At 37.7% G+C, this 27086-nt stretch overlaps 1 protein-coding gene across 1 annotated transcript in view; it reads right to left on the reverse strand.

Annotated features, from left to right (window-relative positions):
- Window positions 1-452: 452 nt before the first annotated feature.
- Window positions 453-27086, reverse strand: part of LOC107650799 (inaD-like protein) — a 71009-nt gene continuing 44375 nt past the window's right edge. The window contains exons 4-6 of the mRNA XM_056815408.1: window positions 19135-19202; window positions 2259-2420; window positions 453-635 (exon numbers count right to left, since the gene is read on the reverse strand). Coding sequence (XP_056671386.1) covers window positions 453-635; window positions 2259-2420; window positions 19135-19202 — 413 coding nt within the window. The remainder of the gene's footprint in view (window positions 636-2258; window positions 2421-19134; window positions 19203-27086) is intronic.

Raw genomic sequence — 27086 nt, forward strand, 5'->3', positions numbered from 1 at the left:
AAAAATAATTATTTAGAAAGCTATCAAAATACTAAAAACAAAACAAATTTATGAAACCTAAAGAGATCCTGAGAATATTGATTCATGACATTTGAGATGAGATAGTAGAAGATATGATTTCAGAATTATTAAAATATCTCTTGATTAGAGTTGATGGAAAATATAGGTAGTGCCTCTCTCAAAGTATTCCTCTTCTAGTTTATAATCATGAATAAAGAAGAGATTGGTGATCACTTGAGGGAATGACAGGGTCAGGGGAAGGTTGAATTTGGGGTTTTGTTCGGTTGGTTTTTTTAAGAAGAGAGGAGAAATGAGTATATGCATAGGCTAAGGGGTATAACCCTGTAGAGAGAGAGAGAGAGAGATTGAAGTCACTTGAGAGAAGTAAGTGGATGATTGATGGAGAGAGAGGTCCCAGAGGAGAAAAGAACAGAAGGGATCAAAGGACTGCATTATGACCTACCGGGCAGAGCTATATCTTTCCTTCGTGAAAACATCTTGTTGTATCCATGGTTGTAATGAGATGAATTCACATCAGTACGTCGACAGAGAGTGAGCCTGACGATGCCCCAAGTCTGACGAAGAAGATCAGTAACTGCCTTTCGTGATTGACCCAATAGTGATTTGCCATTCACCTGATTAAATACATACAGAAAAGGGATATTGTTACCTTAAATAATTTTAAACCATATATTGCAATATTAACTCCATCTATAAATGTTATCTAAGTCATGCATTTTCCTATCCATCATGTTATTGAAGAGAAAATGTCCCCATCTCGTTTCTTTACCTAAAAAAACACAGCTAAAGCTTTCATTTAGTTGTGATCCATTATTCCTGCTTCTGAATTACAATTTCATAGGGGTTTTTTTTCAGCCTAGCTACCTTCCTACTAGACCATGATCAAAACAAAGCTGTTGATCAAATTTTAAAAGCTCTCCCTTCAAAATAAAACTATTTCTCAAATGCTTAAACATCTTTTCTCCTTTTCTTATTTGTCTAATGGCTGTTGCTTAATAGACTTAAAACTCCACTGATCATCACCAAACCTCAGAGCTAGAAGGGGCCTCCATTGCCTTCTAATCCAACCTACAGGCAAACAAGAATATCTCCTACAGGAGTGGTGTTGAAATGAGATAGAAAAGGGGGAGGCACTAAACTATACATAAGGATCCTGAAATTGCATATTAATTTACCATTAGAAAACCATATGTATAGAAAACCATTTGCTCAGTTGTCCATATTCTGTTGTATTTTACTCATTTTGCTAAATATTTCCCAATTACATTTTAATCTGGGTCCTGGCCACACTTCCAGGATATGTGGCAGGAGTACTTGACACCTCTGCTCCTCTACAATACATTTGACAAATGGTACATCTAATCTTCATTGGATAATCTTTTGTGAGGTCTGAGAACCTCCTAAAGCAGTTCATTCCAATTTACAGTTCTATTAATTTTGGGGGGGGGGGTTACCCCCGTGCATCAAACCTAAACCCACTCCTAAATCTACCATCCATTCATTCTTCCTAGTTCTCTTTATGGGGCCAAGCAGAACAATGCTCATCTTTCACTTGTCAAACTCTCAAATTCTTGAGGACAGTTATAACATGCCTTCCTCCCAAGTCTTCTTTTCCCAGCTAAATATTCCCAGTCCCTTCAACTGGTTCTCATAAATGATCGTAAAGCTATTCACCAGTCTGGTCACTGTCCCCAGGCATTTTGGAAAGTATACTTAGTATTTCAGGTCACTAGGAAATCAATGTACTAAATGTCCAACTTAATTCCCAGGAATTATTTGGGTGCTAAGGGAGAATAGAAGACCATATTAATTGGGGCTCAGACTTTACACTGAATTCACAAGATCTTTGGAGTTTAAATTAGTACTGAATTCTTATACAACACCTTCCTTCTCCCACAAAGTATTACACAGTAGATATGTGTTTTTAATTAAAGATAATTAACATTAATTTAATTTCAATGGTTTGAATTAACTTCAAATTAATCAATGGAAATACCCTGGGATTTTCCCACTTGCCAAGGCTTAGAATGTCTTCCCATGCTATCATTCAGAAAGAACACATATTCCATAGTCCTGGCTCTCCAAAAGTTTATGTTCTTAAATTAGTACAACAAAAATCACATCCACATTGCTCATTTGTCACATGCACAGATATTACATGATCCTATTAATAGGTTATTGGCAAGGTCTAACTACAACAAAGACTATTTTTTAAATATATGAGATAAACATGGTACCTTTAGTAAAATATCTCCAGCTTGAAGTCTTCCATCAAGGTCGGCAATGCTACCAGGGGAAATTGCTTTGATTAGAAATGAGTGGCCATTACTGCCACCTGTTAGGGAAAATCCTAAGCTTCCTGTCCCTCTTTTTTCCAAGTCCACTTCCACAAGATAGCCCTATAAAGGCAGAAGAATGTAATCAGTTTATAGGTGTTGATTTTACCTTATAGCTTATCTAATTATCTATCCCAGAGACATAAATGAACCATCATTATTAAGCCAATGTTCCAAAGACAGAGTTAGGTACCCAAGATAGAATTAAAGGTCTCCCCACTAGTGAAGGGCAGCCCTGTCTTGGTACCTCTGTTAAGGCTTAAAGAACTCTTTGAAGTTAAATATTGCAGACATTACAAATCATTGTCAAACATTCACTAGATGCCTTGCTTGGCAGATTGTAAAGTCCAAATAGAGATCTAATATCTAGAAAATCCTACGGAATTAGATGCAGAATGAAAACATAACTCATATTTCTTATAAGTAGGATGCAGGAAAAAATTTTTTAAGTTTTATTCATAGACCACAGGAAATACATTGAAACAAACTCATACCAAGGGGAGAACCTGTTAAGTGGGAAATTGCTATGCATGACAAATATTGTCTGAGCAAATACTGAAGCAGCCTGGGATCCTTTAATTGGAATGGAAAATGCTGAAAGCCAGCATAAGTGGATTTTGCTGTATAATCTGTAACATGTCGCATCTATTTATAAAAGCAACAGGACACTAGTATTGCATCTAGAATAGACAAAGGGTAAGCATTTATCTTCAGGAGTCAAGGGTGATGTGGAACAAGAGGGTGATGACTGCTGATGTGTGATATCTAATCTAAACATAGTTATAGATGTTATTTATAGCTTGAGCTATTGGCTTCCAAACAAAAGTAGATTGTTTTAAAAACAAAGAATCAAAGAATTGTAGACTTAGAGCTGGAAGAGACCTTAGAGGTGATCTAGTCCAATTCACTCATTTTACAGATGACAAAATGAGGCCCAAAGAGGTCACCATTTGCCCAAATTCAAACAGGTAATAATAAGTAGCAAAGGAAGGATTTGAACCCAGGTTTTCTGATTCCACTTTAAACTGTTTCACTATAAGAAGCATTTCTTCCAAGTGAATTCAATGAAAGTGAAAGTTGGCAAGACCTGGAACTTAGAATGACTTGCTTAAATGCCATAAACATGAGTCTCTCTATCCTTCCCAATTAGGGTCCTTCTTCCTTCTCCCTCCTCACCTCTGTCCCATCTGCTTCAACCATTACAATGATCTGAAGCCAATCATAGCCCTAGGGAGAAGAAATATGAGGATGCATCTCATCAACTGAAACAATCCTTCCAGAATCCAGAGGGCTACATCTTAGGAATCAAAGAATGATCTGCCTCTTCTCTTTCAGGGAAACAGGGAAAATACTTTCACAACTAAAAGGTGCTTAGAAGTAGATGCCAATTATGGTACCTGGTTTTGTACTCAGGATACAAAGCGCACTCCTCTTTGCCAATTCCTTCACAAAGATATCTGGACAATGCTAGAACCATGACAATTTCTAGTTAGTGTTGGCTCAATCTGAGGCACTAATCTTAAAGGGGGAAAGAAATGACTCATTGGTATGTCTCATCAGTGATGCAAAAGTCTGGCCCAAAATAGCCTGTCTAATTCATTGTCGTGATGCTTAGTAAGAGAACCAGATTCCACTGTTCAGATCACCATTCTCTTGGAGCTACTGCATTGGTCTATATCATTTATAGAGAAGATAAGACTTTTGAAAAACTTGACCAGTGTTTTCAAATTTAATTGCATTTGACAAGCAGTAACCCCATGTCTAGGTGGCACTATGCTAAGAATGAAATGAGAGCAGTGCCTGCCCTCAAGAATCTTACACTGCCCTGGGAGGAAACAATATGGACACAGAAAAGTAAATTTAAAAATACTGGATATGAAATAGCTGGGAGTCGTTAACTATTCAAGAGAATCTAGAAGAGATCTTGAGCCTGAGCCTTGGGAAGTAGAGATTATAAAAAATGGACATCAAGAGAAAAAAATTGTAGAAGCTTCAAGCATAGACTGTGCATAGGCACAGAGGAGACAGAGGATGGTATACAGAGGAATATTGCAAAGGCTGCTGTGAAAAAGATGGATCAAACTTGTTTGGGAAAAAACTAAGGCTAATGGATTTAAGTCACAAAAAGGGACCCAACAGAAGGGAATAACTGTGGCTGATAGGAAATGGGGTGCTTCAAGAGATAGTGAGTTCCCCATTTTTGACATTTTCAAACAGTGCTAACTGACCATGTGTCAAGGATGCTAGAAATCTTAAACTCATGAAAGAGTGCCAGCCAGGGACTCAGAACCACCTAAGTCCAGCTCCCTCCCATCAGCTATGTAACTGATCTTGGACAAGTCACTTAAATCTCTATTTGACTCAGTTTTCTCTACTGTAAAATGAGGATAAGAATAGCTCCTACTCCTTAGGGTTAAAATATTAAAAAGATAAGTGCAAAGTAAATAAGCTTTAACCTTTCTTCCTCCTCTATACTATTTTCCTCAAACATTGTTTTTCCTTCTGCTAGCATCTCTCTACCAAAAACTATATTTTAAAATTTTTTATTCTATTTATATTTTGCAGGTCCTTATTTTATGCTTATAGTTTCCCCAAATAGACTATAAACTCCTTGAGAATAAATCATGCTTCATTTTTGTCTCTGTATCCCTAGTGTTCATGACAGTATCCCTGGTGTTCATCACATTACTATCACTAGTAATAATTTAATACACACTTATTGCTTCTTTTATATTTAACCCTTACCTTCCATCTTAGAATCAATACTAGGTATTGGTTCCAAGGAAGAAAAGAATTAAAGGCTAAGCAATGGGGGTTAAGTGACTTGTTTGGAGTGTTATGGCTAGGATGTATCTGAGGCCAGATTTGAGCCCAAGACTTTCTAGATATGATTTGATCCACTGAGCCACTTAACTGCTCTCATGCTTATTGCTTGGTTGTAATACTCTACTAGAATCAGAATCCTAGACAGGCCAAACATTTGTCTTACACCAAAGAACATTTCTTACATCCAGGACATTCTTTAAGTAGTTGGGAGGAAAAACTGTGATGACCTTTATGAAATACCTTATTGACCCTGACTTTCCAGAAGATTGGACCTAATAAAATGGCATGTGGTCGTGGAAAGAATACTGGACTATGATATGGAAGGGCTAGATTTGAGTCCCAGACCCCCAGTTATTAGCTATGTCACATTGGGGAGGTCACTCCAAATCTCTCTGCTTCTATTTTCATATCTAGAAAATAATAGATATGAACTGGGGGATTTCAAATTTCCCTAATTAGGTCCAAAATTCTGTGATTTTCTTAAATTCGGGCAACTTAATCAACATTCTGTGATCCTACAGAAAGTATTTCCAGACCCTCTATAAGCCACTCAAATCAGTTGACAGATACCATCAACTCAGCAGATAGAGTATTGCCAGTGTCAGCTAAGTGTATGCTGTTCATTGGTCCTGGGATGCCAAAAATATATAGTGAAATTTACCTCTGTGCTCAAGGGAACTCAATTCAGAAGGTATTTATTTAGAATGGGAAACTGGATGGGATTGCTCTTGTAATTTCATAGAAATTAGGAAAAGAAATAGGCATAGAAAGCTTCTGATAAGGAAACTTCCCTGTATCAATGGAAAGCAGCAACCTGTCTAAACTCTATGGATTTAGAGTTACTTTGAGCAATGAGAGGTAAAGCGATTTTCCCAGAATGAAACAGCTGATGTATATCCAAGGCAAGACACTTCAATGCCAGGTATTCTTGTTTCAAAGAATGGCTCTCTCTTCACTATACCATGGTATCTTTCATACATTATCATCCTTGATATTTAACACATGTATATGCTAAATATCAGAAGTACTAGTTAATTCTGCATTCTAGGAACTTAAAATTCAGCACTTCAGACAATAATTTGATGAATATTTATGGAAAATTCCTGCTTGAATCATGGTTCTAGGGCTATGGAAAATGCAAAGATAAAGAGAATTTCCTTCCATAGAAGACTAGACCGGGTGCATCCTCTAGCATGGAGTTTTTTTCTTCTCTCGGTTCTAAGTGATTCCTTCCTCTTTGAACCCTTCATATTGTCCACCCTTTGTGGACTTTTCCATTGTACTTCTATTAAAACTTCAATTCAGTCAACTTAATCAAAGTGCCTAATATGTTCCAGACACTGGGAGAAACACTAGGGTTACAAATAAGAAAAAGAAAGGCAGTCCCTGCCCTCAAGGGATTTATAATCTAATGGGAGAAGATATGACATCAAAAGGAAGCTGGAAATTGGGAAATGGAAGCAAGACACCAAGGGGTATCCAGGCAGGAGCACCTTGTTCCATGGAATTAAGACTAAGCAGAGCTGCAGATGAAAAGTGAGGTGAGCTAGAAGGCTAATTATTGCTCTCTATAAAGAAAATGTTTTGAAAGAATTTAGTACCCCACACTTCAGCCCTTCAAGTCAAAGGGGAGAGAGGCTGAGGGAGGTGAGAACATCTAAGTATCTAAGACTGTAGCATGGGGATCAGACCAGAAGTTGAAACTAAGCAAAGTTGCAGCTAGGGATACTTACCCTAGCTGCAACGATAGATAGATAGATAGATAGATAGATAGATAGATAGATAGATAGATAGATAGATAGATAGATAGATAGATAGATAGATATCACTCCCAACCCTACCACCACAATCATGAGACTATAAACTCCTTGAGAGAAAAAACTAGGTCGTATTTCATCTCTGTACCTCTAGAACATAATGTAATGCATGCATATATGTGGTAGGTAGTTTTAAAAGGATTGGCTGAATTTAATTTTATCTTGTACATAACCATTATGTCCCAAACCAGTCATAGATTCCTGCAAATCTGAACTTGTCGAAGGAGGGGAAGTTTGCCCGCAAAGTGGTATAGTAGAATGAAGATTGTCTCTGGAATCAGGGGACCTGGGGTCAAATTCCTTCTCAAATTCCCACTAGTGTTTTGACCTCAGGCAAATCATTAAACCTCCTGACCCCTAGTTTTCTTATCTATAAAATGAAAGAATCCGGGTAAATAATTTCAAAGGTTCCTTCCATTTCTCTATGCTTTTAAAATGTTGTCACCAAATGCTATGTACAAGGAGGATTTCTCAGAATTCAACACTTTGATTTGTGGTTACTTTCAGTGATGCCAATAAAACACAATATCTGTGAGAAATCGCAGAATCATAGAATTAGAGAGTTGGGAGGGTTATCAGGGGCCATCTAGTCCAACACAAACATAAAGGGAATACCAAAATAACGTGCAAAAAGTGGTCATCTAGTCTCTACCCAAAGACACCCAAGGATGGAGAGCACACACCTTACCAAGGTAGAATCTTATACTTTTGAGCAGCTTTAGTTGTTAGGAAGTTTGTTTTTTTCCCCATCATCACACCTAAATTGGTTTGTTTGTAACTTCTACCCATTGTTTCTAGTTCTGTCTTCTGGAACCAAATATAACAAATGTTATCCATCCTCCAAAGGACAACCCTTGAAATCCTTGAAGACAGTTATCATGTCTACCTGGGATCTAGTCTTCTGTAGGTCAAATATCTCCAGTTCCTTTAGCTCATTCTTATCTAATGTGGACTCAAGGTCCAAAGAAACCATTGTAAGATGATACAAAGAAACATTGTAAGATGATATTATAGTTGCAATGCCATTGCATTCAATTTAATTAGTAACTATATTAGCCTGGATATCATAAATATCAAATTATAGGAGAAAGGAAAGAGATGAGTAGGAAAACAAAAGGTAATTTGAAGATGGAAAGGACATTAACAATTTAGTAATGGAAGAGGTGGGATTGGCAGATGTCACGGAGGATTTTGTATAGGAGGTAACATCTGGGATGAGCCTTGAATGAATATTCTGGTTCTAAGAGACAGGTGAGGATGGATCACACTTCAAGAACAAAAAAACATTCTGTGTGAATACAATGAAGAGGGAAACAGAACTTTGAGTTTGAGGAGCAGTTAGTAATCCAGTTTGGGTGGAACACAGAATGTCTGAAGGAGAGAGATAAAAAGTAAGTCTGGGAAGGTAGGTGGAAACCAGATTGTGGAGCATCTTAAATGCCAGCATTAGAAGTTTGGTTTTTATTTTAGAGTCAATAGGATAGGAGATGATCTGGAAATGAGCTAATGCAGAGAGTAGAAAGAATAAAAGAATGTCAAGATAGACCAAAGGGATGAACCATCATCTTCTGAATCCAAAAAAAGTTTTACAATGTCCATCTATTATATTAAGCTATACTGGTTTTAAATTTTATACTTAATGCATTAAATTTAAGAGGCAGTGTCCTACAGCAGAAAGAATCTTGGGTTAGGATTTGGAATCCTCGTTTATGGTCTTCTCTTTGCTAATTTCTAGGCATGTATTAGCTTATAGAAATTAACGAGGTAAAGTTGAAAGTGACTCTAGACACCAGAGTCCAACCCTCTCCTTTTACAGATTAGGAAACTGAGACCTAGAAAGTTTAATAGACTTGCCCAAGGCCATTGAGGCAGTAAGTATCTACAGAACTAGGAAACATAGCAGATAGAATATTGGACTTGGAGTCAGGAAGACCCAGTTCAAAAATGGACTGAGGAGACTTCCGGATAAACATGGCTGCAATCTAAACACTACATGATGCTTCCTCTCCCCGGCACCAAAGGAAATAGACTACATCAAAGGAGCATAAAAATCACCTTTGGAGGAACAGAAGGACTCCCCAGTACCCCACAGAGGCAAAGGTACAGGGCGGGAGGGGGCGGTTGAACATTTCCACACTATAATAAGAAGGAGGGAAAGCTTGCACAGGAACGTGAACTGAGTCACCCTTCCTTCCCCCCACCTCCCCCACCAAACCAGAGTGAGCTACCAGAGCACTCACAGGGACAGCGAGTGAGTGGGGAACATCTCTGTCTGGGAGTGGCACTCCAGGGTCCTTGGGATCTGGGGACTGCCAGGAAACAACGTCTCAGGGCATTTTCACAGGAGAATCCTGCGCTGATCACAGGGGGCCCACGGAGTTGTACTCAGGGAGATTGCGCTGAGCACCTGGGCTGAGCTAAACACCAGGGGCAGACCACCCTCTGATTATCTGGGTGGAGCTGAACACCTGGGCGGTTGGGCTGTGATCAGGGGCCCCGTGCTCTAAGAAACCTTGGAGGCTGGGAAGAACTAGTCTGAGGCAACCTAAATTCACAGAAAACCCGCTCATATCACCCAGACCCCAGAACAAAAAGGAAAGGGGAATAAAACCACCAAAGGGATGGCTCACATGGCCCAAAATCAAGCCTCCAGGAAGAAAGGGGAAAAGGTGACTATTGAAAACTTTTATGGTGGGAGTATCCAAGGAAAGAAGAGAATGAGGATGAAATGCAAAAAAAAAATCAGAACATGCCTCCCAAAATGGAAACTATCAACAAGCTCTGGAAGAACTCAAATTGGAGCTTACCCAAAATATGGAAACCTTCTGGAAAGAAAAATGGGAGAAAGAGATCAGCAGTTTGATAGACAAGACTTCACAATTGGAGAAAGAGCTAGAAGCATCTAATAGGAGGGCAGACAAAGCTGAAAAGCAAAACCAGTCCCTAACAACCAGAATTAAGCAACTGGAAGACAGTGAGCATGCAAAACAGCAAGAATTAATAAAGCAAAGCCAAAAAATAATGAATTAGAAGAAAACACAAAATATTTCACTGAAAAGGTCACAGACCTGGAAAACAGAGGAAGAACAGACAAGGTGAGAATTATTGGTCTGTCCGAAAAACCAGAGATAAACAAAAACCTCGATGCTATACTACAGGAGATTATAGAAGAAAATTTCCCACATGTTCTGGAGCAAGGAGGAAAAATAGAAATAAAAAGGGTTCATAGAACACCCTTTATACTAAATCCCCAAAAGACAACCCCCCCAGGAATGTAATTGCCAAATTCAAGAGCTTCCAAGAAAAGGAGAAAATCCTACAAGAAGCCAAGAAGAGGAGCTTCAGATATAGGGGGGGCTCCCATAAGGATCACACATGACTTAGCAGCTAACACACTAAGAGACCTCAAAGCATGGAACACAATATTTAGAAAGGCAAGAGAGCTGGGTCTCCAACCAAGAATCAACTACCCAGCAAAACTGACTATATACCTCTAGGGGAAAGTATGGGCATTCAACAAAATAGAAGATTTCCAAGCATTTGCTAAGAAAAGACCAGAACTTAGTGGAAAATTTGACATCCAATCACAGAAAGCAAGAGAAACATGAAAAGGTAAATATGAAAGAAACAGAAAAGGAGATAAATATTATCTGTTTCTTTAAGTCAAACTCTCTTCTGTAGGGACTACATTTACATCAAATTATATATATTAATATGTGGGGAAAATGTTTTGTGTAACTCAAAAATTGTATGCATCATAAGAGTAGTTAGAAGAAACATGCACAGGGAAAGATTGGGGTATCAAGAAGATTTGGTAAAAGTGGGGGCAAAAAAAGGAAAAGGAAGGGGGGAACCATCGATAACACTAAGATTTACTTCAAGAAATAGGGGGGGACTTAATAGAATAATCTTTCCCATATAAAGATACACATGGGAAGGGGAGGGGAAGAACTCTCATATGAGAAGGAGAGGAAGAGAGCTTGAAGTGGAATTACTTAAATCTTACTCTCAGTGAAATCAAATCTGAGAGGGAAGAACATCTAGATCCAGTGGGATCCTGAATTCTATCTTATCCATTAGGGCAAGAAAGAAAGGAAAATTAAGGAGGGGGCGGGAGGAGGGAGTATAAAAAGGAGGGAAGGAGGGGACAGGAGCATAAAAATGGAGGGGCTAGAAAGGGATGTATATCAAGGGAGGGGACTAGGGGGACTGAGCTAAAGTAAATCACTGGTTCAAAAGGAGATAGCTAAAGAAGAAAGGTCAGAACTAGGGGAAGATATCAAAATGCCCCCGAATCCAAAAGTGACAATCATAACTTTGAATGTGAATGGGATGAACTCACACATAAAACATAGACAAATAGCAGATTGGATTAGAACCCAAAACCCCACCATTTGTTGTCTTCAAGAAGCACATATGAGTCGGGTTGATACTCACAAGGTTAGAATTAAAGGTTGGAGTAAGACCTTTTGGGCCTCAACTGATAGAAAGAAGGCAGGAGTTGCAATCATGATATCTGACAAAGCCAAAGCAAAAACAGACCTGATCAAAAGGGATAGGGAAGGTAAATATATTCTGTTAAAAGGGAGTATAGACAGTGAGGAAATATCACTAATCAACATGTATGCACCAAATAGTATAGCATCCAAATTTTTAATGGAGAAACTAGGAGAATTGAAGGAGGAAATAGACAGTAAAACCATATTAGTGGGATTCTTGAACTAACCATTATCAAATTTAGATAAATCAAACCAAAAAATAAACAAGAAAGAGGTAAAAGAGGTGAATGAAATCTTAGAAAAATTAGAATCAATATACATATGGAGAAAAATAAATAGGGACAAAAAGGAATACACCTTCTTTTCAGCACCACATGGCACATTCACAAAAATAGATTATACAGTAGGTCACAGAAACATAGCACTCAAATGCAGAAAAGCAGAAATAATAAATGCAGCCTTTTCAGATCACAAGGCAATAAAAATATTAATCGGTAAGGGTACATGGAGAGCCAAATCAAAAATTAATTGGAAATTAAATAATATGATACTCCAAAATCTGTTAGTTAGAGAAGAAATCATAGAAACAATTTATAATTTCATTGAGGAAAATGACAACAGCGAGACATCCTTTCAAACCTTATGGGATGCAGCCAAGGCAGTACTTAGAGGAAAATTCATATCCCTGAGTGCATATATTAACAAATTAGGGAGGGCAGAGATCAATAAATTAGAAATGCAAATCAAAAAACTTGAGCACAAACAAATTAAAACCCCCCAGAAAAAAACAAACTAGAGATCCTAAAAATTAAGGGAGAAATTAATAAAATCGAAAGTGATAGAACTATTGAGCTAATAAACAAGACTAGAAGCTGGTACTTTGAAAAAACAGACAAAATAGACAAAGTATTGGTCAATCTAATTTAAAAAAGGAAAGAAGAAAGGCAAATTAACAGCATCAAGGATATAAAGGGGGATCTCACCTCCAATGAAGAGGAAATTAAGGCAATCATTAAAAACTACTTTGCCCAACTATATGGCAATAAATATAACAACCTAGGTGATATGGATGAATATTTACAAAAATATAAATTGCCTAGACTAACAGAAGAAGAAATAGATTTCTTAAATAATCCCATATCAGAAAAAGAAATCCAACAGGCCATCAAAGAACTTCCTAAGAAAAAATCCCCAGGGCCTGATGGATTCACCAGTGAATTCTATCAAACATTCAAAGAACAGCTAACTCCAATACTATACAAACTATTTGACATAATAAGCAAAGAGGGAGTTCTACCAAATTCCTTTTATGACACAAACATGGTACTAATTCCAAAGCCAGGCAGGCCAAAAACAGAGAAAGAAAACTATAGACCAATATCCCTAATGAAGATGCAAAAACCTTAAATAGTATACTAGCAAAAAGACTCCAGCAAGTGATTAGAAAAATCATTCACCATGATCAAGTAGGATTCATACCAGGGATGCAGGGCTGGTTCAATATTAGGAAAACCATCCACATAATTGACCACATCAACAAGCAAACCAACAAGAACCACATGATTAACTCAATAGATGCAGAAAAAGCCTTTGATAAAATACAACACCCATTCCTATTAAAAACACTAGAAAGCATAGGACTAGAAGAGCCATTCCTAAAAATAATAAACAGCATATATCTAAAACCATCAACTAATATCATCTGCAATGGGGATAAACTAGATCCATTCCCATTAAGATCAGGAGTGAAACAAGGATGCCCATTATCACCTCTACTATTTGACATCAGTACTAGAAACACTAGCAGTAGCAATTAGAGAAGAAAAAGAAATTGAAGGCATTAAAATAGGCAAGGAGGAGACCAAATTATCGCTCTTTGCAGATGACATGATGGTCTACTTAAAGAATCCTAGAGATTCAACCAAAAAGCTAATCAAAATAATCAACAACTTTAGCAAAGTTGCAGGATACAAAATAAACCCACATAAGTCATCAGCATTTCTATATAATTCCAACACAGCTCAGCAGCAAGAACTAGAAAGAGAAATCCCATTCAAAATTACCTTAGACAAAATAAAATACTTAGGAATCTATCTCCTGAGACAAACACAGGAACTATATGAACACAACTACAAAACACTCTCCACACATCTAAAACTAGACTTGAACAATTGGAAAAACATTAACTGCTCATGGGTAGGATGAGCCAATATAATAAAAATGACCATCCTACCCAAACTCATCTATCTATTTAGTGCCATACCCATGGAACTTCCAAATTTTTTTTTTACTGATTTGGAAAAAAAACATAACAAAGTTCATTTGGAAGAACAAAGGATCAAGGATATCCAGGGAAATAATGAAAAAAAATACAAAGGAAGGGGACCTTGCAGTCCCAGATCTCAGACTATATTATAAAGCAGCGGTCATCAAAACAATCTGGTACTGGCTAAGAGACAGAAAGGAGGATCAGTGGAATAGACTGGGGGCAAGCGACCTCAGCAAGACAGTATATGACAAACCCAAAGATCCCAGCTTTGGGGACAAAAATCTACTATTTCATGAAAACTGCTGGGAAAATTGGAGGACAGTGTGGGAAAGATTGGGTTTAGATCAACACCTCACACCCTACACCAAGATAAATTCAAAATGGGTGAATGACTTGAACATAAAGAAGGAAACTATAAGAAAATAGGCGAACACAGAATAGCATACATGTCAGACCTTTGGGAAGGGAAAGACTTCAAAACCAAGCAAGACTTAGAAAGAGTTACAAAATGCAAAATAAATAATCTGGAATACATCAAATTAAAAAGTTTTTGTACAAACAAAACCAATGTTACCAAAATCAGAAGGGTAGCAACAAACTGGGAAATAATCTTCATAAAAACCTCTGACAAAGGTTTAATTACTCAAATTTACAAAGAACTAAATCAATTGTACAAAAAATCAAGCCATTCTCCAATTGATAAATGGGCAAGGGACATGAATAGGCAGTTCTCAGCCAAAGAAATCAAAACTATTAATAAGCACATGAAAAAATGCTCTACATCCCTTATAATCAGAGAGATGCAAATCAAAACAACTCTGAGGTATCACCTCACACCTAGCAGATTGGCTAACATGACAGCTATGGAAAATAATGAATGCTGGAGGGGATGTGGCAAAGTGGGGACACTAATTCATTGCTGGTGGAGTTGTAAATTGATCCAACCATTCTGGAGGGCAATTTGGAACTATGCCCAAAGGGCAATAAAAGGCTGTCTGTCCTTTGATCCAGCTATAGCACTGCTGGGTTTGTACCCCAAAGAGATAATAAGGAAAAAGACTTGTACAAGAATATCCATAGCTGCACTCTTTGTGGTGGCCAAAAATTGGAAAACGAGGGGATGCCCATCAATTGGGGAATGGCTGAACAAATTGTGGTATATCTTGGTGATGGAATACTATTGTGCTCAAAGGAATAATAAAGTAGAGGAATTCCATGGAGACTGGAACAACCTCCAGGAAGTGATGCAGAGTGAAAGGAGCAGAACCAGGAAAACATTGTACACAGAGACTGATACATTGTGGTACAATTGAAGGTGATGGACTTCTCCATTAGTGGCAATGCAATGTCCCTGAACAATCTGCAGGGATCTAAAAAATACTATCCACAAGCAGAGGATAAACTGTGGGAGTCAAAACACCGATGAAAAGCAACTGCTTGACTACAGGGGTTGAGGGGATATGACTGAGGAGAGACTCTAAATGAACACTCTAATGCAAATACCAACAACAGGGAAATGGGTTCGAGTCAAGAACACATGTGGTAACCAGTGGAATCATGCGTCGGCTATGGGAGAGGGAAAGGTGGTGGGAGAGGGGGCGGGGAGGAAAAGAAAATGATCTTTGTTTCCAGTGAATAATGTTTGGAAATGACCAAATAAATTTTTAAAAAGAAAAAAAAATTTCAAGGAGATATTCATGAGAATTTGAGAATTTGGAGGAATAGAGGAGAAAATTAGGTGGCACAATGGATAGCGAGGGACAATAGTCTATATTGCTCTAAAAAGTCCTAGAAAGTTATCTTCTTTTCTAAAGGATACTTAGGATAGGTTGCAAAACATTTCAAATAGAAAAATAAATCTTTTATTATCAATCAAATAACTGATAAACAAATATTTAAGGGCTCACTATATTCCAGGTAAGCAATTAAGTGATGCAGTGGATAGAGTGCTGAGCCTGGAGATGGACTCATTCATATTCCCAAGTTAAAAATCCAACTACAGACACTGATTAGCTGTGTGATCCTGAGCAAGTCACTTAACCCTGTTTGCTTCAGTTTCCTCAACTGTAAAATGATCTTCAAAAGGAAATTGCAAACCACTCCAGTATCTTTGCCAATGAGTCTCTAAATGGGGTCAAAAAGGAAGGAAATTGCAAACTACTCCAGCATTTTTGCCAAAAAAAAAAAAACAACCCTCAAATTGGTTCACAAAGAGTCAAACATGACTGGAAAATGAGTTGGCAAGACAAAAATAGCTAAGAGGCTAATATCATTAGGAAAAGAAAGTTGAGTGTGATTGTCGGTGTACTGACAGATAAAAAGTCACTAATGAGATGAGGAGGAAAGTGATAACTCCAATGTTAAAGACTCACACTAACTCCTAGATCATTCTACTAAGGAGGAAGAAAGAACTGAGAATCTCATTTCCAGCAGAGTGTGTGATATCTGTATTTTTGCCACATTCAAGTAATAATTATCTAGGCTCAAAATGAAGACTAGTCTTGCTTCTAAAAGAGGAAGTAAAATATAAAAGGAATTCCTTTCTGCTTTGTCTTCCTTAAAAACAAAGTAGGTGAGTTTGAAAATAATGGTGAAAAGTTATCTGTGGAGGTAAAGAATAGTCTTAACCAAAGTTAAAGAGTTAGAAAGTATAAGAATGTAACACAGTTGAGGGGAGAGGAAGGAGGGGAGAAAGATTATTGAATATGTTAAACTAAGTGATGGATAGGATGTTCTTCCAAAAAGAGAAGGCTCAATAGATCCTATTAAATAGATTATCAAATGTAAGGTCAGCCAGTTAGATGAGATTAAAACTGATCATAAATATGGAGCTATCTTCACTTTTTTCTTTTACAATTGAAAAAACAGGGGATTAAAGGACTTTAAATAATTTGCACATGGGAATTCAGGTGAGAATCAGAGGTGAGAATTGAACTCAGATCCTCCTAAGTTTCTTTATCTGTAAAAATAAGGGGAGAGGCCAGTAGATTAGATGAATTCTGAGGTCCTCTCTAACTCTGCATCTATGAGCCTTTAACTTTGGAGGTCCAGTGTTCTTTCCATTTACAACACTGCCTTAGTTTTCTCATCTTTAAAATGGGTAACACAGTGTCAAACTGGATAATCTCTAAGGTCTCTACTAGTTCTAAATATTAGTTTTCCATGTTCCAAATGACTTAAGCTTTGGAAATAGAATGAGATCCATAATTTTTTGATTGCTTGAAAGAACATGATTCATGTAACCATGAAAAAATATTCTAAATTAATGAATTAAATAAATAAACTTTTAAAATTATTTTTAAAAAAGGAAAATAGTCATAAAGCTAGTGTCTGAGCCAGGATCTAAACTCTGATCTGACACACTGTCTACTATACAAGACAGCGATCTTCTTATTCTCTCTACTCATTGTGAGTAAAGAGTCTAAGTGAGAATTTTTCAGCTCAACTGAAATAATATATTTTTTCTCATGAGGCAAGATTCAGTTGATGTAGAAGACAAGCAATTCATGTCAGGTCTAGTAACTGGAGCCACCATGACCACTTTAGTCAAATGGGCTGAAAAATGACAAACAGCTTCAGGGTGGACGTTCAGGAGTCTCTTTTCTCTCTCTCTATCCATCTCCGGCTGCTTTGCGTATATTGAACCTTTGACATGCCTGCAAATCAAGCTGTCTGCCATGATAGCCAGAATCCACTTTTTCTTGCTGCCTTCACACGTCTGACTGATAACAAATGCAGATAAAGAATCAGTCCCAAAAGGCGCAAGGACAGCCTTCTAAAAGGAAGATCACAGTCAGCGATGGTGTGGTTATGAAATCCACAGATCTAAGGACTCTGTGAATCTCTTCCATTCCAAGTGCTTTTCCCAGGGATGCCAGCAGACATGCAGTGATTGAACCAAAGACTGGATAAATTCTATGAGTTGTTTAGTGGCAAAATGCCCCCTTTTCAGATTGCTGAGGAACAATTTATTTGATGACATAAAAAGGATGGTCTATTTAAGTGTAATACGATTCTCTCCTGTACCAGTACACTTTGCTCAATACTGAGATCTCTGTGACCAAAATGGAATACTTAAGGGGAAAGGGTCATTTTTTCCTTCTCATGTTATACACTTGGACTCATAGTTATTGCTAGCCTAGCAGGTTCTGAAGCCCAATGGGGTCTATTCAGCCTGGAAGACCAAGCCTTAGGATAAAGTTTAGCAAGAACCAAAATTGCAAGTGATGGCTTTACTGACCAAATTTGTGATACTTGTTTTTGCATTTATAGTGAAAATTACAATTAGAAGAAAAATCAATACCATTTGCATAAGACATTGATTTCGATGAGTAAGTCCACTTAAGAGCCCAAAGTATAGTTTGGAAGATGGACTGGAGACAAAGCAAAGAGAAGTAAATGTGCCTGTGGGGCACTTTCATCCATCCAGGAGGCTGGAATCCATAGAATCATGGATACAAAGATACAAAAAGTGAATCTTTTCCATCTAACCCTTTAATTTTACAGTTGAGAAAGCTGAAGCCTGGAAAGTTGGTGCCAGAGTCAGGATTTGAGAGAGGTCCTCTCATTCAATAGCCATATTGTATAATGGTATTTGAGTTTTAAAATCATTTTTAAAACATTTGCTAGGGTAGCTTCCTGCAGAGGATAATAGGTTTTAGGTCTGGAAGGGATTTTAGAGGTCTAGTTCAAGCTCCTCATTGGAAAATAGAGTCCACAGTGGTAAATAATTTGACCAACACCCCACAGGTAGTAAAAGGCAAAGCCAATATTCAAACCTAGACTCTGACTCCAAATCTCTTTCCATGGCCCTTCACTGTCTCCAGTTCCATAATGGGAAACAGAATGGCAAAAAAGGAAATGGTCTTGGATTTGCAGGTTGGAGGTTGGGTTCTGCCACTTACTATCTCTTCTATAGGTCTCAGTTTTGTTTTGTTTTTTATCTGTAATATGGCGGGATGGATAATGGCACTTTACCAGCCCAGGTTGCTAATTTTGGAGTCTGAGGCCATGCATTTTAATTCCAGGTTTCCCATTGAGTACCTTAGACAAATTCTTTCCCTTCTTTGGGAAAAGTTCCTTCTTATATGAAATAAGGGGTTTGAGCTAGAACCCTAAATGTTGAAAGTCTCTGAATCCATGATTCTGTCATCTGCCAACTCTCTCTACACCTGTTGCACTCAGAAACAAAAGCAGCAATACAAAAATTAAGAGGATTTGTGATTTAAAGAGTGATCAGCTTAAGCACAAGTGTCTAGCCAAAAGGAAAATAATCCCCACAAGAAATAAAATCTCTGTTGATCAAGGATAATCGGCATCCCATTGTGAAGTTTCACATTTCAGCCTGTGAAGATCTGGGTTCTTACCTCTGTGGGTGGTGAATACGCTGTGTTAGGTGGCAGGACATAGTAACCTTGTTTCCTCAGGTTGTCCGCTGTAAAAATAACCACCATAAAGGTAAAATGACAAAGGCTGACCCCTTCTGACATGTAGTCACATTCTCACATTTTCAACGACAAAAAAGTGCTCTGAATATTGTTATGATTAGTAGAATCCCACTTTCCTATCCTACACGCTTTCTGAAGGTCTGCCTGTTTTTTTGTTCATTCTCTGTTAATTAAGCCAACATGTTCACCCTCTCTAGTTTTGTACCTCCTACAGCAACCTTTAAAAGTCAGTGTTGGAAGCATTTGGACAACTGATAACATGTGCATGAAAAATCCAATATTGTGATGAAGGTATTATTAACCTGCTAGTAATTAAGCTACAATCTCTGAAAAGTTAAAAATGAGTCTTATCCAGAGGGCAATGGAGAAGGGCAGGGTGGCTCTGGGCAAGCTAATGGAAATGACAGAGAATAATGAAGAAATGGAATAAGGGACTTGGGAAAATAATGAGTGAAAAAGAATAGGGATCAGGCACATGGCAAGAGGTGCATCTATTGGATGAGAGCAGAGAGTATTTTTGCCATTCTTTGTATTCCTAGCATTTAGCACGGTGCCTGGCACATAATCAGTGCTTCTTAAAAACCTGTTGACTTGATCTGACTTGATTCATACATGGCGCTGGTATCCTTGCAATGTCAAGGTGGGGACAAGGAAGGCTACCAGCACATTGGGTAGAGCCCTTGTACTGCATTTACTGGAGGACATGGACAAGAATTACACAAGCTAGGCAGGCAGGGATGAGTTGTGGTCTGCATTGTGAGAGGGAACGTTCATATGATTGATAGCCCAGTTCCAGTGCAGGACACATTATTCTTCTCTAAGCAATTTCATGTGTTCTTAGAAAAGACCACAGGCTATAACCAAGTCACCTGAGAAACTTCCATCCCTGTGGACTGTACAGCTGCCCTAGAAAGATAACTGAATTTTTAAAGGATACCTAGGATGGATCCCAAAAGATCCAGAGAGAAAAATAAATCTTTGTTATCTACCCATCGATAAATATTTATTAAGTGTTCACCATATACCACGTGGGCAGCTAGGTGACTCAGTGGATAATGTTGAACCTAGAGTCTGAAAGACTCATCTTCCTGAGTTCAAATCTAGCTTCAGACATTTATTGGCTGTGTGCCCCTAGGCAAGTCCTGCTTGCCTCAGTTTCCTTATTAGCAAAATGAGCTAGAGAAGGGAAAGGCAAACCACTCCAATATTCTTGCCAAGAAAGCACCAAGTAGAGTCACAAAGAGTTGGACACAACTGAAAAACAACTTAACAATATATGCTTGGCACTGCGCTGAGTGCAGCAGATAAAAAAAAAGGGGCAAAAGAGAGAATATGACCTCAAGGAGTTACAGTATAATTGAGGAGTTAATAACTTAACAAATATGTAAAAGAAATCAATATTATATATACACATACATATAGGATAAATAGGAAATACCAGCAGGAAGGCATTCAAATTAAGAGGAGTTGGGAATGGTGTCCTATGGAAGGTAAAATTTTAGGTGGGACTTAACAGAAACCAGGATTTAGCTCCCATGTTTCCATGTTGAATATTCTGTAGACAAAGCATTCCCACATGTCAATGAGTCTTCTCTTTTTATGCCTTTGTCTCATAGATCTTGAACTAGAAGGGACCGTGGAGATCATCTATTCCAAAGGGTCAAACACAGAGCCTGAAAGCTGAGGCAACAATCTGATTAAAATCTAATTGGTAAATAAAGAAATAAATAAAAATATAAGACATACATAATATAAAATTTTAAAGTGAATGCAAAATGGGAGACCACATGGATACTAACATTTGACTTAGTGGACCCTGATTCTATTTGAGTTTGACCCAATTTATCTAATCTAACTCTATTAGTTTATAGATAAGGAAATTGAAACCTGAAGAGGGAAATGGAGTTGCCCAAGATTACATAGATGATTAGTGACAAAACTGGGATTTGATCCATTTGATCTGATTTCAAATTCAGTTCTCTTTCCCCTGAGGCTTTGGCATTCTGAATGTCATCCTTAACTTTTCTTCTACCCAATAGATTTGCTATGAACTTTTGTAAATTCAGCTTAATTTCTCACTATCAATTCTTAGAACCATCAGAATGACTTACCTAATTAAATATCATTTCACTTTCCTGTTCATTCACTCTATTATGATTTAATAACCCCATTTGTAAAGAATTTAACAAAGATTGGAAGGTGAAGCTACAATGAGCAAGTAAGAAGATCCTGGTCAGATTATTTTAAAGGCTATTTGCTTATAAGGTATATGTACCTGCTCTAGAGTATAGAGAATGGGTAGGTAGTTGGCTCAGTGGATAGAATGACAGCTTAGAGTCAGGAAGACTCATCTTCCTAAGTTCAAATCTGGCCTCAAATATTTCCTATCTGTGGGACTGTAAGTAAGTCACTTAACCCAGTTTGCCTCAATTTCCTCTGCAAAATCTGCAAAATGAGCTGGAGAAGGATAGGGCAAACCACTTCTGTATCTTTGCCAAGGAAACACCAACTGGAGTCACAAAGAGTCAGATATGACTGAAACTATTGAATAACACAGGACATTGAGATGAAGTAGATATGAGAAGTAAGCCATCTGTCTCACCCAAAAATTATTTAGGAGGCCTAGTATTATGGAATTTGTCTGATCTACCTTAGGGACAGTGTGACAGAGAATCTCTACCCTAACTAATCTTAAATCACTCTTTACGTGCTTTAATTTCTTTCTTTTTTTTTTACTGTAACAATACTCTTATATGTTACTTATTTTTTTGACTATTTACCCCAAAAATTAATATGGGAATTCATTTGATCTCTTTGGGCAAAGAAAAAATGCCTTATCTGATAAATGGTATAAATGATAAATGGTATCTTTGTATTTTTTCCAGATAGTTAAGTAAGACAGAAAGATCAACAGGATTTTAAAAATTCAGAATAGAGTATGACAAGAAAAGGAGAGATCAACGGGATGTGGCAGGCCTCTATTTCATCTGTTTTTCAGGAGGAAAAAAAATACTATAAAGACTCTAAAGCCCAAAGGAAACTTAGAGTTCATCTAGTCAAATAAGCTCATTTTATAGATAAGGAAACCGAGGCTCATAGAGGAGAAATCATTTGCCAAAATTGCACAAATAATAAATTAACAGAGAAGAAATTTGAACTCAGGTCCTCTCACTTCAAACTCACCAGATCATACAGAATGATTAAATCTTGTCCAAAATTATGTAAACTGATAGATATCAAAGTCTTAGTACACATTTTCTTCCAGAGATATAACTATAATAAACTGTCTTTCAAATGTCTCAAGCTGAAGACAATGAAGAGAAAAGTAAATTCTAGGCAAGCCCCTAGCATGGTCCCCAAATGATGCGGAATTTGCCAAGATTTCTCATTCACAGAGGCTCTTATTTAGTGCCAGTACTGAATCCTGATCAGCCAGGTTGGCATAGAGACTCATTTGCATTTTGACAAAGTATAGCAATTGAGTAGATTGTTCTAGTGACCTGCAGAGAGTATGCTGCAATGGTGATGCCTCAGGCAGTCCAAAGCTGCTGTACCTGCATGCCTCCTGCAAAGGTTGCTCCCTGCTAGAGCACACTGAAAGGCTTCAAAAATGTCTCTATGCACTCCTGCAAATCAGACAACTTGGAGTGTGCCCTCAAAGGATGGAAGAAAATACTCAGGGGGAAAACAGGGACTCAAAGGAAACAGAGGAAATAGAAATGCCAAGACATAGAGATCATGAGGGCTGAAAGGTAAAAGAACCTGATACACAAGAGAAGAAGAAAATTATATAGATCCCCAAAGAATCAGAGGTTCTTTTTCTCATGTTATATTACACATATATATATATATATATAGAGAGAGAGAGAGAGAATATATATACTACTATGTATGTATGTATATATGTGTGTGTATATCCAATGTATAATGTACAGCATATTTTATGCAGTTTAGTTTATGTGTGTATTAACAATACAGAGATAATTAAATGGATGGTAAGTGTGTAGATAAATTATAGATAGGTAACAGATAATAAGTAAATAAGTAAGTAGATAGACAATAAATAAATAGATGAGGAGGAGATAAATTGTAGATAGATAATAAGCAAAGAGATAAATTGTAGATAGATAATCGATAATAAGTAAATAGATGATAAGTACATAGGTAAATTATTGATTGACAGAGATAGGCAGACAGATAGATAGATAGATAGATAGATAGATAGATAGATAGATAGATAGATAGATAAGAAGGAAAGAAAGAGAGAGGGAGGGAGAGAGAGGGGGGAGAGAAACAAACAAATGAAGGAAGGAAGGAAGGAAGGAAGGAAGGAAGGAAGGAAGGAAGGAAGGAAGGAAGGAAGGAAGGAAGGAAGGAAGGAAGGAAGGAAGGAAGGAAGGAAGGAAGGAACAAAGAAACAAAAAAAAGAAAAAAGGAAGGAAGGAAGGAAGAATCAAACAAAAAAGAAGGAAAGAAAGAAAGGAAGAAAGGAAAAAAGAAACAAACAAACAAAGATAAGCAGCTAGAGCACTTATTAAATACCAAGTGCCAAATGCTGTGTGAAAAGCTGGACATACAAATACAAATTTAAAAATATAGCCTCTACCCTGAAGGGTCTTACATTCTAATGGAGGAAGAGAATACATAAAAAAGAGATGGAGATGGGGTAGGGAGAAAGGCAAGGCTGTTGTCAGAGAGGAGATAAGTAATCTATAGGAAGTAATGGTGGAGAGGGGAAAAAATGCACATCCACTCAGATACACCATTGCTTCAAGAAAATCTCACCATAGAATGATCACTATTCTCCTCCTGGACTTGGCCATGATTTTCTGGATTTCAAAGTGTACTAGTATTATCTCTACTCTCAGGCTCATCCAGGTTCTTCCCTTGGTGCCTGAAGCCTCCATGCCCTGGAATAATTTATACCACTCATGTGACCTTTTCATCCTTAAATATTGTTTCACAAGGCCAGTCCACGCTCCTTTTTTCCATTGGTGAGTTGTTTCTGCAGCTTCCATTTTGTAGAAGGGCCCAAGCCATTTTGCAATTTCTTTCTCTCTTCCTCCCTTCATTATTACTCCCTTCAATAATGATATGGTATCCTTAAGATTTAGCAGAGATGCCACTCATGACTAGAATTCAGTAATCAAGAGGTATCACTTCCTAGTGAAAGGAGTTAGGTGGAAGATAGAGCAGAGCAGCATTGTATTTCAAGATGTGAAGGGATTAAAAAAGGCTGTAGTAAGCAATCTTTCTTATGAAGCCAGAAGCAGTGATCAGAACATAAAGAAATGTGGGATGACTTAGAATGAGTCTCAACTCCTTTTCCTCCTTCCCTGTAATTGGAATGTGTATACTCTGGGAACTTCTGCTCTTAGAATTCGATTAAGAATCTGACCAATGGGTTACATACAGGAGAAAGTTACATACAAAAGGAGAAGTTCATTCTGAACAAAGAGATATTTTTTTAAATGCCTGATTTAAAAAATGTAGTATCTAAAAGCTTAATTAAAGCATATGGATAGCTCTCCTTGACAAGCAATAAATAAATAAACAAACAAATAAATAAATGAATGAATGAATGAATAAATGAAACAAAAAACAAAAGATCCTCTCTGTTTCTCAGCAAACTATGTAATGCTATACTTTCCTAATAGCCTGGAAGGATAATTCCCATATATTAATTCAGGTTGTTAATCACTTGACTATCTATAAGGCCCTGAGTGTTAATAATTGCAACCAGGTAGGGCACAGTGCCCACTTTCAAGCATTACTATCTGATAGAAAAGGCAAAAGAGACACACAAAGAAATGTTATAAGAAACTGGGAGTAGACAGGAGAAATCAGGTGAGACTTGAGTGGAACCTTGTAGAAAGGCAGAGACTTCGGATATACATAGGAGGGAGAGAAGTTCATGCCCAGCATAAAAGCCTCCACTCTGAGAACACACAATTTAAAAGGCACACAGCTGGGCACAGAAGGTAAAAGAGATCCACAGCTCCTTGTAATTGTTCGTTATCCCCCAGATTGTATAAGATGATCAAAGGAGATCCTGATGCTCAGTTTAGCATGACAGCAAGACCCAGTCCCTATATATATTTGGGATGAGATATAGAGCAGTTATGAAATGAGTGAATTAGATCATGGGCAGTATTTGTGACAAAAGGCAGAACAGAGACTGAGTGATTCATCAGTGCTATTGTCTGGAAGTAGAGCGTTTATAGGGAATCTGTATGCCTCTGTGTGAGGGAGAATGACCAGACAAATGTGTTGCCAGTATGTAATTCTTTAGCTTGGGAGCCATGGAGTAAGGGGTTTGCACTTGAATTGTGGGAATGGGGAGAGACTGGGGAACAGGACCAGGGGAGGCTGATGCACATCCTTGATGCTCTGAAACTGGAAAACAGGCAATTCTGAGTTCTGGTGCCTTTCCTTATAACATCAACTTTTAGGGAACAATGAGGAAAGAGCCTTGGTAGGGATAAACATTTTACTGGCATGGTCCTCAATTCCTCTGAAGTCACATAATAGATCTGTATCATAAATATAAAGCTGGGCAGAAGCTGAGAGAATTAAGTCCAAAAGAGAATAAGTGAGCTGCCCAATATTGCACTGGCCTCTAAATGAAAATCCTAAAATAGTTTCCTCCACTGCATTGGGTTGTCATTCCTCCTCTGCACCAGAAATAGAGAATTCTTGGGGAGAAGCCAGTAGATCCAAGATCTAGAGATGAGATTGTTTGCAGAGGGATGCTATGGACATCTAGTCTCTGTCTTATTTCTGGTATCCCAAGATAGGATCATAGGATCATAAATCTAGACCTGAAAAGGACCTTCAAAGTCATCAAGTGTAACCTCCTTTATTTTACAGATAAGGAAACTGAGGCAGAGTTAAATGATTTGTCTAGGAACACATAACCAGTAAATGTCTGAGGCAGAATTTGGACTTAGATTTTCCTGACTCCAAATCCAGAACTCTCTTTCTTGGATCTACACACTCACGTTTGGGCTGAGGAGTAACTGAAAACAGCTAGGATTTTATCGCCTTTGGGATAGTACCAGCTCTCACTTGTAGACCAGAGCCCAGCAGCAACCTGAACTCAGAGCCTTAAACTTACCTCTTTTGTGATACTTTAAATGGGCTCCATGTCCTGGAAAAGGCTTTTCTATTTAGGTTAGGAATTCCTAACTATCAAGGTAGATGTGTCTTACCAACTTTAACAGGGAAGCTAAGAATTCATGTAGACTTAGCTTTTGCACTAGATAAGAAAAGGGATGCTATAAATAGTCTATTATGCATTCCAGATTACAGAAGACAGTTGAGAGTCAAAATTAGGAGATCCTGTGGCCTCAAACTCTGAAAAGGAAATTGGCTAATGAAGAACAGGGGAGACAAGCAGCAAAACAACTGACGAGGAAAATGGGACATTTAGAGGCAAGCATTCTGACAGTAGCAAGAAGTCATTAGGAAAGGTTTAAAATATGCTTGTTATATTTTGTCTAAGAAAACAGGGTTGTATAAAGTACATCTTTAAAAGATTTCTATCTGAATTTGGGAAAATAAAAGTTGGGTACAAAAAGGAGTAAATACATGATGTCTGGATGCTTCATCTTTACAGAGTTCTTTTACTCTTGAGCAATGTTGGATAAATGCTATGTTCTTGTGTTTCACCCAACATTGCTTTCCTAAGCTCTCTCCATCTCCAATCTAATTATCCTTCCTTCTTGGCACAAAACTGCATCAAACAATCTTTCATATCTCTAGGTAGTAGGATTAGTTCTTGTCCTTCTAATGACCTTTAACTGATAGGATGCTCATGCCTAGGCTCTGTTAATTACTAGAACGTAGTCTTGATGCTTTAATTTAAAATG

The sequence above is a fragment of the Monodelphis domestica genome, chromosome 1 (assembly GCF_027887165.1).
Source record: "Monodelphis domestica isolate mMonDom1 chromosome 1, mMonDom1.pri, whole genome shotgun sequence".
NCBI lineage: Eukaryota > Metazoa > Chordata > Mammalia > Didelphimorphia > Didelphidae > Monodelphis > Monodelphis domestica.